This window comes from Takifugu rubripes, chromosome 17, assembly GCF_901000725.2.
Source record: "Takifugu rubripes chromosome 17, fTakRub1.2, whole genome shotgun sequence".
NCBI classification, from domain to species: domain Eukaryota; kingdom Metazoa; phylum Chordata; class Actinopteri; order Tetraodontiformes; family Tetraodontidae; genus Takifugu; species Takifugu rubripes.
Genome location: NC_042301.1, coordinates 5651701 through 5665882, shown reverse-complemented (window position 1 = coordinate 5665882; position 14182 = coordinate 5651701). Strand labels below are relative to the sequence as shown.

The 14182-nt window shown below is 40.6% G+C and overlaps 1 protein-coding gene across 1 annotated transcript in view; it reads right to left on the bottom strand.

The window, feature by feature from the left end:
• sorcs3a (sortilin related VPS10 domain containing receptor 3a) overlaps positions 1-14182 on the bottom strand; it is a 104232-nt gene that overhangs the window by 48372 nt on the left and 41678 nt on the right. The window contains exons 2-3 of the mRNA XM_029851310.1: positions 12625-12692; positions 801-900 (exon numbers count right to left, since the gene is read on the bottom strand). Of these exons, the coding sequence (XP_029707170.1) occupies positions 801-900; positions 12625-12692 (168 nt within the window). The remainder of the gene's footprint in view (positions 1-800; positions 901-12624; positions 12693-14182) is intronic.

Sequence of the window (14182 nt, the reverse complement as noted above, 5' to 3'; positions counted from 1 at the left end):
ACCTAATGTTTATGTCAAAATTATTAAGAGATGACTTCGTCATATGTCTCAAATTACCAATTAAATCATGCTCATCAAATCCCAGGCAGCAAGATCCCTATAGGAGTTAAAACCATAAGTCTAACTCCTTCCCCCTTTTTCTCATATCAGTCCAAACAACTCTGGGGTTGTTACTACAGAATTGTGTCTCTATCTAGGGTTTGTAGTTGCATTTGGATGTCCTAATTTCTGCCAAATTATATTTCATAATTCTTTAACCATGAGTACATTGTTACAGTTAAAAACAATGTTCTTTTGACTTATTGGGTTTTCCATTTCAGATGAAACCCATGGTTTATGGCTGCGATAACCTTAACTAGCCAATAGGATACATTCCAGTATCTTCACAGAATTTAATAGCTACACACCACATTAGTAATTTCGTGTATATTATCTGAGGAGTTGTAGAAAGCATAGAGACCAGTTCAGTCAGAACAGCCCTGAAGGGCGAGGGATCTCTGGTGATAGAGTCCAGAAAGGTAGATTTAAAGGTGCAGAAGCACCTTAAAGAACAGAAATTAAGTGGGAAAAAACTAACCACTATTACTCTAGGAAAGATAAAAAGACACATTTTTTTATTTTTATAAATCAGAAGCTTTGTTCGCAAAGTCCGATAAAGGACTGCTCACGTATTTCACCATTTCACAATAACCTTGTGAGAAAAAGAGGTCTCCTTACAGATGACCTGTAGGGCTGGACACATCTGAACTGACTCGGCTCCATATTTAGTTAGCATGAACGAAGGCAATAATTCTTCTCACCTTTCTCTTGTTGGTTGGGCAGACATACAGGTAACTCAGGACAGTCTTGGATCCTATTTTGTCATTCATTCTTCCATAAGTGGACCCATAATCTGTGGACCTGCACGGCACAAGTAAAACCAAAGATACAATCAGAAACATACAAAAATACATGAGATGGAGCGAAACAAAGCTTGATGACATAATCAGTCAAAGGAAGTAGTCCTTATGTAACTATTCATTTGTAACCAAACACCAAGAAAGCAATATTACAGCATGATTCAAATCTTTATATTTACCATTTCAAACCAATATCTATAGGTGCCAACAGAAAAGAAACCTTAGAAGACATCTGAGGTATAATTTTGAATTCTTTTCTAATAAGTACTAATATGGAAAATGAAAAAGCAAAAATTCCTGAGACTAGCCCATAGTCACGTAACATTGCGAACAAACATTTATATTTTATTTTTTGCCAGCCTACTGTCTGGATTCATACACCACCATGAATCCATTCCCAATAGTGACTACAGAGTCTGCTTCAAGTAGACTATTACAGAATTTACTGTGCCACACAATGTTTTTGTGTTATTTTTTTGTGAAAGCTGTATTTCATATGCCCAGATCTGAAAACACATCTCTCCAATGTGACAAACCCACCCATTCAAAGTGCAGCATAGCTATAATTGGGAATATCTGTCTCCATAGAAAGGAAGTGAACATGCTTCTGGCAGTATTTCTTTTTGCTTGGGAGGAATTTTACTGGAGAACGTCATTTATATTAATTCCCGAAACTCTGAGATGCACAGTTGCAATGATTACAAAGCATGGTAATGAATCAGACAGACAATATTGCTTCCACAGCAATGTTGAAGTGAAAGTGTGTGTGGAGAAACAATGTGCCTGGGATGACCCTATTTGAGCAGAGATGGTAGAAAATATAGCAACTCTCCCCAGAATGTAGAACATATTTTGTGTTTGGTACTACAGGGGCATGGACCATTTGATTTTGCGGCAATCAGAATCGAAGGTTTTGGATTAAGATCATGACCCCATCTTTCACAAAAGGTCTAATCAGTTAGAAGGACTTAACAATTACAGTTGCAATGTTATTTAACACTTTGAAAACTGCTGTTCTAATGGACAAAACGGTTTTGAACAATGTTATAACATATAAAGCCATTTGAAATAATTTCTTATAACTACAACCAATGTATTATATACACAAGTTTAAACACAAGTGCTCAGAGGGAGCCAATATTCATGGTTTTGAGTGGCATCTATGCTTTCAACTTCAACTCAACTTTATTGATCCCTTTGGGATGACTCCCTCAGGGAAATTTAAAAATTCCAGCAGCAAATTAGAAAGAGTAGCACGCAGATCGACAGAGAATCACACAGCAAATATGGATAAGTTATTGCATCACATGGGAAGGCGATTAAACAATGTAAAATTAAAATTATAATGAGCTTTAAAAAAAAAAAAAAAAAAATCCAGATTGTCATGATGTGAATGTTGACATTAGGATACCTCTTCTTCTCCTTGGCTCATTTTTGTAAGTACGGCTTACCAGATTTGTTTGGAAATCTTGAAAAAAATGCTTCCACGGTACTGCTAAATGCATTGATTGTGTAGAATGGTAATGTAACTCAGGGCTCATTAATTTTACAGAAGCCACTTCTTAGTCGAGACAAAGACCTTTATCATAAATATATTCACGCTTCATAATATTTTAGGAATAATTTTTTTATAGCTAATCTTTGCAAGAACATAACCTGGTTCCCTGGCGATCTTGTGACACTGATTTGACATTTGTTGTCATAGCATTTATCTTTTTTCCCTCATCCATTGGGAGTCTAACTCTACACAATGCTGCTCAATGACCAAGGTTCATCTGTGACCGCCACCGCCAGAGACGTGAGAAGGCGTCTCAACCAGAGGGAGCTGGGATAGGCTCAAATGTAGGAGGCAAAGGTCCAGGATAAAAAAAGAACTTCCTCTCATGAGAAAGAGAGAGAGACCGCTGTACTACCTTAGCTTACAGTTAAAGAAAAAGAAACTCTGATAACATGAGCATGAGGCCTTTATTGACACTCTCAACAAATCATAATTTAAATAAACAAATAAATGTGGGGTTATAATGTGGCTCTATACCACAGTTATTAACATACAGCATGCTCAATTCTGATCAGACTGGTGGTTTCTGAGCATTGCAGTGGAGGTTGCAGACCTGTGATGGAAAATAGCAACTGTTAGAACGTCTGTGATGAGTAAAGGAGATTAAGGCAGCTTTGAATCAGAAAGCTACATCAGATTCTCTGGAGGGAAACGTTTACTGAGAATCTGACATGGGGGGGCATTTGAAAAAACCTTTGACAAAAAATTCATTACACAAAATAAAAACTCGATCTGCATATGAACAGTGAAGTAAAGGGTTCCATATATATTTATAATAAATAAAAAGAGACATAGAGTGAATGAGAAAGACAGAGAGCATCAAGTGATTAAGGGGGAAAGACAGATGGGAATTGCACCGGGGAATACTTGTACATTTTTGCCATATGGCTGCCTGTAATGCAGAACATTTGCCGCCACACTGTTGCACTGGGGAACGAACAGACAGACAGACAGGCAGGCAGGCAGGCAGTAAGGAAGACAGGCAAATACAAAAAGATATTAAAGTTTCTCATGCTCATCACAACACTGCGCCCTGATATATAGACTGAAGAAATTGTGGGTGTGATTTGAGTCTTTCTGTTGACTGCACGTCACAGAATGAAAACTACGCTTGCATGTCCAAAAACAATGAGAACAGAAAACCCAAAATCAATACTAATCACTGGTCCAAATACAAAAGCATCATGTGGTTTTCGAAGTCCGAGCAAAGCAGTAACGACTCAATTGCCTCGCATCGGGAAGGAAAGTCATGCAGAGCTGCAGGAGGATCAGAAAGTGAGAGACACGGGGAGAGGAGAGGCTCCGTTGTGAAGCGCCTCGCGGCAAAATCAAGTCAGGAGACTCCGAACACGCCTTGACTGATGTGCCTGAAAAACACTGTGCATTAGAGATTTACTGTAGCTGCTTCTGCGGCACCTGTCTGTTGCAGCATCTTGTTGCAGCAACACGTGAGCCAAAGGCTGATGATATAAGCAATGATAGCAAGACACAATATTTGTTTTCATTCTAAAAACAAAGTGTGTAATTGGCCCAATCCTTTCATAGTGACACTGATCTGGCTCTACTCTTTGAGTTCTGAAAACTCATAGCTGCTGCATTGCATTTCTGAGTATTGCATCTCATTGGCAATCCGACTTATTCTCACTTCAATCTCGAGGTTCTGCAAGACCGATAATCTCTGAGTTTGACAGAACATCAAAAGGTTTTGAGCTTTGTTATGCAGCTTCTGGTGTTATAACTAAGTATCGAAGGAGAGCTTCGACAGCAGATGGCCGTAGTGACCGTAGTGGGTCTGAAATGTCCATGGGGTAATTTGTGATACGTTTGTTATTACAATGGCCCTACAGTGACTGGTGACCTGTTTCCTGTTTTTGTACTGTTTCATCAGTATTAGGTCTGAGGCATTGTGGGGGTGGTTCGAGCCTCCCAGTGAGGATGAGCGAAAGGAAGCAGCTAGAGCAAATGAATGGAAAGGACGACTTCCTTGAAGCGTTTATCCAGTCTACTGCTACATTCAATTAAAGGATTATCAAGTGCTTATAACCAAAGCGCGCAGGTTACGGATGACGATGAATCGCTTACATTGAGTAGTGTTAGTGGTTATTTTAAAAGAAAAAGTACATTGACCAGAGGTGGCTGAGAACAAAAGCAACTAAGCACATGAGGAGAGGAGGGAAAAAAGGAAACAAGGCTGATTCGCAGTGAATGCGCCACCGAGTGGTGCCAGGCTCACCCAAGCGCATCGCAGATGTGTGCACGTTTTGCTAAGCGACCAAACAGGAAGTGCTTTTCCTGGCTGATTCTCTTTTCCCACTATTTTGGAAGTAGGCTACAGCTTTGCAAGACACAGCAAGCATGGCTATGGTTCTAATTAGGAATAAGTAGGAGGAGAAGCAAAATCAGTTTGAACACATCCAGTATTGTGGATCTCCCTCCATCTTAGTGCCTTTCCACCCACCAGACTCATATCCCACAGCTCAGAACACTGGGACGCCGTATACACAATCCTCTGCTCTGTTGAACTCACTACAGCAGCATTGGCACCTAAATGCCGTTTTGGCTTTGTCAGGATGAGTCTGTTGAACTCTTCACAGAGCACTGTTGCAAAATCACGGAAGTTTCAATTTGAGCGTAAATTCGTGCTCCGCTTGGCCCAAAGTGGCATGTTCTTCCACAGCAGTTGCACCTACACACTGAGGGGTTCACCGCCGCAGGTCTGTGGTTTTTGTGTTCAGTATAAAACAGCCTTAAATCCTGAGAGATGGGAAATGATTGTTTTTAGTGCGGTACACACATGGACAAATGCACATGGTGTCTAGGGGGCGGAGTGTCAGTACCTGCCACTCCTAACATTATGGGGGTTTAGTACCTTGCCCAAAGGCACCTCAGCAGTGCTCCCTCACCTCTCCTGCTGCCAGCCCAGTGTCCTTTTTTGCGGGGATCTACTGGGACTCCAAATAGAAATGCTGTGTGTTTGAACTTCAAACAAATTCTGAGTTTGAAAATATTTTACAATTAGAGTGAAAGGCCCAAAACCTGCAACCACAGAAAACACAGAGCTTAAATTATATGTGTATCAAGCTGGACACCTCTTGCCTGAAGGCAGCTGGGACAGGCTCCAGCCCCTCCACTCCCCCAGTAATGGATGAAGCAGTAGAAGATGAATGGATGGATGCATCAAGCAGGCTACCAAAGTGAATCTCAGTGTAAAAGTTTTAATTTTGGGAGCCTTGATCAGAGACAGCCCACATTAGCGACTCCTAATCAGGACTGCCACCATGAGTTTGGTCTATCTTAGTACACAGAAGCTGCTGTCAAGAAGTGGATGACACACGCACCCTCAGGAGCCCTTTTATGTGAACTTGCAGGCCAATCGCAACAGACGCACAGTCCAGCTCTCTCGCACGCACCCGCAGCGCAGCCAGAGTTCCATGTTTTCACCTCGGGCAACTGCTTAATAGTCTGCAATGCTTAATCCACTGAAGCATAACTGAAAAGCACTTTGAGAAGCACCACATTCAGATTGGAAGATACTGTACTTGAAGATGTGTCTGTTTGTTTGTTAACATTAGGGGGCTGATCAAGCATATGAGAAACAAAGAAGGAAAGGCTGCAAAAAGACTCTCAGAAGCTTAATTCAAGCATTCCTATTTAAGTCTATTTAAGTTAACGCACATCTGTGTGTCATTTTTTTGTGTGTAATACAAAAGCAAGAGAAGCATGAAATGTGCCTGTCAACCTTGCAAGAACACACACTGGCTTCCCTCCACGCCGCTGCACGCAAGCAGACAACAGCAGCAGAACCTGACAGCACCTTGGTGATCCTCTGCTGTATGTGATCTATTATCAATCAGGGGCAATGAAACTCCACCGGGGAATTTCCCCATCAGGCCATTGCCAAATAAAAACCCAGCTCGCATAATGCAGCATTGAAGAAATGCCTTCAAGGAAGAGCAGGAGTGGGACAGAAGTGCTGACATTCACAGATCGCTTTCAGTGACAACATGTGTTGGGTATCTTGCTCACAGCTCCTGTACTCTGGTCAACCTTGACAGCAGGTAGTGAATTATCCTTATTTTGTACCCTTTCTCACTCGCTCTTCCCCAGAATATGTTTCTTCTCAAGAATACATCTTTAAAAAAACAAAACTAAATATCCTCCCAGATGAAATGATAATTTCCAAGCCAAGAAGTTTGTTTTTTGATAATAAAAACTCCTTTTGTCACTACTGTCCTGACCATTAGCATTTCACAACCGTGCCCAACCCCAACGATGTCTGTGTAAATTCTCAGTCATCCAGGTCATCGTATCCAAGGTAGTTTTCTCTGTCAACTGGACTGGGTTTCTTCTTTTGAAGACGTTTCGCCTTCTATCCAGAACGAGGATAGAAGGTGAAACGTCTTCAAAAGAAGAAACCCAGTCCAGTTGACAGAGAAAACTACCTTGAACCCCAACAATGGCTGACCACAGTTAGACTCTACTGTATGTGATGCAAATCATGGCGGGAAAAGTACCGGTGTATTTTTCAACCCCAATAAAGCAGGTGGGCAGGGAACAACTGGAATGACTGTCATTTTTTATTCATGCCAAGAGCCGACCTGGAAAATTTAAAGTTTCAATTATAGAACGGAATAACGTAGGAGAGGGGGAGCAATTTTGTGCTCCAGCAGAATCTCTGGAGTGTCGTTAATGATGACATAACTGACTTTAAACAGTCAGCAGGAAGTGTTCAGCCACTTTGAAATCTTGTGAATTCCAGTGTCAGAATCTGATGTGTTGTGTTTTTGGAAATGGAGCTTTTGTCCAAAACGTATATTATAGTGAACAATTACTGCTTAACCATTGGAATTCAAAGTGGGGGGTGAACACCCTAGGGGGCCTGGTGTTATGACAGTGGGCCCCAGGGCTCCTGTGAATGCTGTTTCCATGTCTAGTTACATCCGGTGAATTGTGCTTATTTTACTACTGACTGCATTAAAAACACCACAGAGTAAGGCCATTTAGAAATGTGAACAAAACAACACAGTTTTTCACCACTGGCATTGTCAAAAGTCGTATTTCAAATGCAGTGAACCTTTTCATTCTTACACATAAAGAACAGGGCTGAAATATTTATTTGTGAGCTGTGGGTGACAGCGAGCAGGAGGGGCTGAAAATAATTTTATCTCCAAAGTGTAAATGACACTATAAACTTTGACCGGATTCACAAATGGACAGTTCATATGTGCATGCTGAAGGAGAATGATGATTTGAGCGTCAATTTACAGGATTTCTCTTAAAAATAATAGGCTATACCCTCGGTTTAGAAGCCCTATAAAAGCACTGAGGCAAACAGTTAAAGTGAAAAAATGTTTCCTTACAGAATATGTCACGCTCCACTGACAGCAGCAACTTTTGTATCCCTCTGAGTTCTTTTCAAAATGCTGCGCTGTAATGGATGAGGGTAGCAAACAAACTTTTGATTTATTTCTGCCATAACCTCTGAGATGTATGCTCATCGCGCACTTCGTGTGCAGACTCCAATTTTAAATCATCCCTGCTTTTCTCTACGTGGAAGTTGCAGGGGATGAGAGACTCATAAATGCAAGTGCTCAGCAGAGAACCGGCTCTATACCTGGTGGAGGTAAAGTAAGAGTGAAATAAAGAAACACTTTTAAAAAGATGATTTTTTTTTCTTCACATACTTTTGTGGCAGAACAGGTAAACAAGAATTGTTTTGACAAAAGCAAAACTCACTTAGGAGGAGAGGGGGGAGGAGAGGAAAGGAGGGAACATAGGGGAGAGAAGAGGAGGGGAGGAGAGGAGAGAAGGGGGGAGGAGGGAACGGAGAGGAGAGGAGAGGGGAGGAGTATAGGAGAGGAGGAGAGGAGAGTAGAGGAGGGGAAAGGAGAGGAGAGGAGAGGAGGGGAGGGGAGGGGAGGAGGGGAGCAGCAGTGAACCAATGAAGTAAGAGAAACCTGTCAGTGGATCATGTTTCTGCAGCCTGGGGTAAGACTGTAGCAGCAGACCTAAGACGGCAGCGGAGGACTTTGATGACCCTGGTCTAGGAGAATGATGCTAGCTGCAGAATCACCCACTCAAAGCTTTCTCACAGTGGAGGGTGTTCAGTTTAATCTCAGAAGTAGGGAGGGCATCAGTGTCCTGTACCTGGACAAGATGATCTCACAGCAGAAGGGCCTCAGAGCTAAAGGCTCAGCCATCTTCCAAAGATTTTGTGAACCATTTGCTAACCAGCACTTTTAGAGCAGAGCAGATTGTTGGGATCTTATATTTCTATCAGCTTCTCCAGGTGTGATGGAACTTGGCCACTGAGGGCTTTATAGGTGGCAGGGTCTGGAATTTATGGGTAGCCAGTAAAGAGAAGTGTGCTCTCTCCTGATAGTTTTATCGGAGCTATCTGCAGCACTTTGGGATATCTGAAAGCTTCTCACAGAATTATTTCAGAAGGGGTGCCAGGAAATTACAAGTCCATCCTAGAAGCAACACACGATCCTGGTCAAAGATCACTCCGAGATTCCTCACAGACCAAGTAGATGCTAAAGGAAATCCATCCAGTATTATGACGCCATCAGCTAATTTTAGGTAGAACAAATTTGATTTGAAAACACTGAAGTTCAGCTAAAAACAATACAGACAGCCATCTTGGGTTCAGAACAAAAGGACAGGAGACACCAGGCTTATTCAGGACAGGTTTTCAAACCTGGCTCATCGTGATGCCTTGTTGTCCAGTGTTAGCTCTGGTCTGGGACTCTCCTCCTCCTCCCTGACTCGTTGAAGTCACAGCTCTCATTGTGTTTGAAGATGAGCAGTTGTAGAGAATGTTTATCACTTCGGAGGAAAAAAAGTCCCAATTGGCAGGTGGAACGCTTCCTTTTTATGAAGGTCAAGTCAGTGGCAGCGCCTCAAAATATCGTCCATGTCAGTCTGTCAACTTTAATGAACGCCCTGACCTTAAAGAATGGAAGCTGATCAGTCTGTTTGTGCATAACTTTGAAGGGGTCTTCAAATCAATGTGGCTGAGTGGATCAAAGCGAAGTCAGGCTAGTCAAGGCTGACAGCAAATCAACTACGGAACATGAGGCGTCTCCAAAGGTGGTCTCATGCCTCCTCTCACTGGAATTTTGTCCATGTGTGGATCAAAATGTATCAAATGTGATCAATGCTCATAGTATAATACTAGAACTTTAAGATGAGATCAAAACTTCAAGGTTCTCATCAAGTTATATGGAGCGTGAGCCCCCTTTGGATAGTTTTTTAACAAGCTAACTGATTAATAACATACTTCCACTAAACCAACCAATGCAAATGAAAGATGCATTGGAATCAACATTGAAGCAAACAATAAATGGTTCATGTTCTGAGGTAAGCAGGCCAATTAGTGTCAAAATGTCCTCATAGAAATATTTGCGATATCAACTTCAGGATTGAAGTTTATTTTTATTTTAGAATTTTAGTTTCCAGAAAATACACAGCATTCTGATTACTGTTGTTTTGTTTGGTATAAACAGTTATTCATTGTTAAGATCGTTGGCTAAAAGAATCAGATTCAGGAAAGAGGACAGTGATTATAAAGAATTTGTCATCCGCTTGTCTCTATTAGGGCCTAGATGCATGAGAGCATCGCAACATTGTTCCGGCTATAAATGCAGCCAAGCGTAAAAACAGGAAAAGGTTTGACTGTCGTGCTTCAATTTTGATCCCTCATTTCCTCACTTCTTACATACTCTACGATTTCTACGATTACTGATCAGTGCATCGAAACATGTCCACAGAACTCTTGTAAAACACGTTCACTTAGTTGTCCAATGCTATTTGGCTCAGTAAATACAACAAACAGCACTATTCATTCATTCTTTTATTGTGAGACATGGGTGTATGGTAGCCTGTACTGGAATTTCAACGTGGTTTCTTGAAGAATATGCTAATAAACTAGCAATGAATGAACAATTACTATAAATAAAGGCTAATCAGGGATCTTCTCTTGCCCGTGTTTAAATTTGCCCATGTATGCAGGGACTTATGTGGACATTTTATTGACTTTGTACTTGGGACGTTTCCAGGTACTGATCAGGATGTATGCTGTGATATATTACCAAGCACAATGGTTTAGAGAAACATGGGGTTGTATAGAGATAAGAATGTTCTGTGTTATCACTCGCTGGTTGTGGATGCTTTTCCTGCTTTAGTAGGGCAGGGGGGTCACCTTGGTGTAAAGAGTGACATCCTCTCATATCATTTTGCTGGGCATGTTCATAGGCTATGCTATATTTCACAGGTCAGTGCCTATAATAAGGGCCCGGCACTCTCAGAGAGGCCCCCCTGATGTCTGTGACCTTTTGAAATTGTACTTGTAGTTGCTTCAAACCCTCAATTTCACTGTTTTCAGGAGTACTTCAGCCAAAATGATTTCGGAGAGGTTAAGGTTGATACAGATTCTGTGGGCACTTGTCAGACACAATATTATAGAGAATGGGACTGCAGATAATACACAGGAAATGTCTGTAGCCATGTGGGAAGAGAGCTGAAACTAAAGACATAGAAGGAAGAAACAACTGAAAACAAAAAGGAGACTTTACATAATCAAAACTTATAAGCAAAAGCTACATCAAAATGTGGAAAGTTGCATTCATTGGCTAATTATGTATACTAACAATTCACAAAGGGTTCAGAAATTTTTGCTCAGGGCAACATTCAGCAAGGCTGATATCATCCAATTTCTACAAGTAGCCCTTAGCTATCGGGCCCCCCCTGCTGTGGAAGCAGCTCCCTGTCCAGGTAGCGAAGGCTGACTCTCTGTTACATTTCAGATGAAGCTGAAATCCTTCCTCTTTGTGAAAGGTTATAATCAGTAATTCTGTAGCTCTGGTCATTATTCTAGCCAAGCTAACACTCAAAGGTAAAACAGGGTTATCGGGCATCATCAGAAACATGTTCCTCTCCTCTCCTCTCCTCTCCTCTCCTCTCCTCTCCTCTCCTCTCCTCTCCTCTCCTCTCCTCTCCTCTCCTCTCACTGATCCAATTCTGTGCCTTCAACATAACGAACTACTTGCATGTATGATATATGAGTCTGTTCTCTTCCCTCCTTCTCATCCTTTACCTGCCAGCTATCAGAACTATTGGAGAACTTCTGCTTTCACTGAGCTTTAGCTTTTCCTTTAAAGTGCATTTGTGGCTGAAATATCATCTGCAGCCTGTGAGTGCCCCTTTCCTGGTGCCCTAAACCCCCTCTAATACCAATGGTACCAATTTAAACTTGGTTGCCAATTTATCCTAGATGTTTCACTGAGATTTATTAAAGTGGACTTCCAAACTTAAGCCTCAGTGCTTCATTGATTATATTGACTTGATCATGCTAGACAAGATGAAACTGCAGAGATTATATTGTGCTATTTTCCAGTTGCAGGAAGTGCGTATTTAGTTCAAGTCAACACAGTAATAACGATGGATTTTTTTATTATTTACTTAAGTTACCTCAAATTAAAACTATTCATATAGTCCATATAGTCCATCAGAAAAAAACAACTCTAAACTGCTTTTCCACGAGTGAATTTATGATTTTTTTTTTTAATATCCGATATTTTAAAAGTGAACTCTTTAACCTTGACTGAGTGAAACTCTTGAGAATAATTTGACTAATGACTAAAGTCCAAACAGAAAAACTCAACTGGGAACTTTTCTATAACGTGACTTAAGGGGTTTTCCATCAAGACACTCTTCGCTGCCGTGACAGCAGTTAGCATGCATGTGTTCTGTGTGTGATTGGGTAATTCCAATATTGTTTTATATCTTGTATTTTGGGTTGTATGTCACACCCTGTTAGACCCTGTGTTAGACAAGCCGAGATTTTATCAAAATAGTCTCTTTTGACTCATGTGTGCTTTAAAGTTTCATTCATGAACTGGTTTTGATTGTGACCAGATACAGATCTCGTTCTGATTCTGGACGTTTCCCTTAAACATTCGCGTCCAAATCCAAATACCGACCAAATCAACGTTGGCGCCAGTCAGACAAGTTCCTTTTTTTCCCCTGTTGAATAATGAATATAAAACACTCATTGGTTGGTTTGCAGGTGACCCCAAAACGATACAATATCACTGTAATTGCCTACATCCAAAGACCAGTTGTAAATGTACTTGAGTCCTTTTTAATATATCTTTAAAAACTCACCTCCAAAGCGAGCTCTCCGTGACGCTGCCAATGTGAAAGTCATACAGCTTAGTTAGAATCAGGATGACCTGTGAGGGAAAGAATCACGAATTACTCTCAAGCCTTACATTTGTGTCATAACAGGCATATTAACATGTAAATGTGATATTTGTCTTATAGTCACCTGCTGGTACAATGTTTCATGAATTGATATTCCAGGAATCCATCAGAATATTCTGACATGCCTTCATCAATTGGCAAACTTTATTGATTTTGTTTTTTTCAACAATGTTTTATGGTTTAAAGGTTGCATTTATTTTACATTTGGCTTAATTTGCTTTGCAATGACTGTGCTTTAGCTTAGAGGAGGTGTTGAAGTCTGTGAAATAAAACACCACCATGTACCAAAATGTCAGTTTGATGGTTGAATCACTTGGTGATGAATGATTCAAATATCCTGTAGGTTTATTTATGTGGAGGGAAGAATTTTAAACTAGAAAACAATGACAGTGTTAAGAAGATCAAAGTGGAGAGGCAGAGTCTAGAGCCATTCTTTTGTCTTAAAGATGCAATTTGGACAGTTACTTTCTTGTGAACATTAAGATAACAGAACATCCTGCACGTACATGCAACGCATCATATTTGCTCACTAATATCGTGGCTAAAGATTCAGTCATTTTCATTTTCTTGATGTGCTACACGGAAGAAGTTTTGAATCATTTTGCACTGTGTTTAATTGTCATTAAAATCAATAAAATGTCCTCTTGACGGGCACTTTTCCCCCAATAAACATGTGAGCGGCGGAGCAGTAGAAAGAGAGTCAACAGCACGAGATAAAGATAAACAAGACAACAAATAAAAAACTCAAACCTGAATTATCTGTTGTGCTTTGTTCACGCTTTATCCTCTTTCATAAATCACACAGTCACAATTTAGTCAAACCCAGATTTAAATTTTTTTTTTTATAATTGTGGAAACTGTTTCTTTTTCCATAAAGTTACATAAAACACTTTAACTCTATTATTCAGATAACTTCCTCTATACAATCAGCAATGATCCAGCAATTTTCCTTTTGTTGTGACTTTTTGGAAAGAAAATGAGCCTCTTTAGGCTGCAACATTCACAATAAATCTTCGAGGTAAAGACTAAAAAGTCCAAAAACTGATAGATGACAGAAGTAAGATCTGCTGCTGGAGAGCTAAAGACAGACAGAAGCTGATGTCAGGATAAGGCTTATCACTGTTTTCCAGCTAGATCCCACCCCTTGCTAAAAGGATTCCCAACTTTAATGAACATGTCTAATGTTGAGAACCTCCTGAAACTCAGTGGATTTTAGTTTTATGCCGCTGGCTGGTGCTTTTTGAGGTGAAAATCAGCAGCAAGTCGTCATGAATGCGTGGATCACACATCTTTACTACTATCTGATAGGAAAAACAAAGTGAATATGAAAACAAAGATGAGTGCACCGAAGCAGTGGAAATGCTTTTATTACACAGTTGGCTTGACCTGAGCACAGGCAACAGCCTTTCATATAATAGATGCTATTTCGGTCAACTAGCGTGTGCACTCTCTCCTTTTT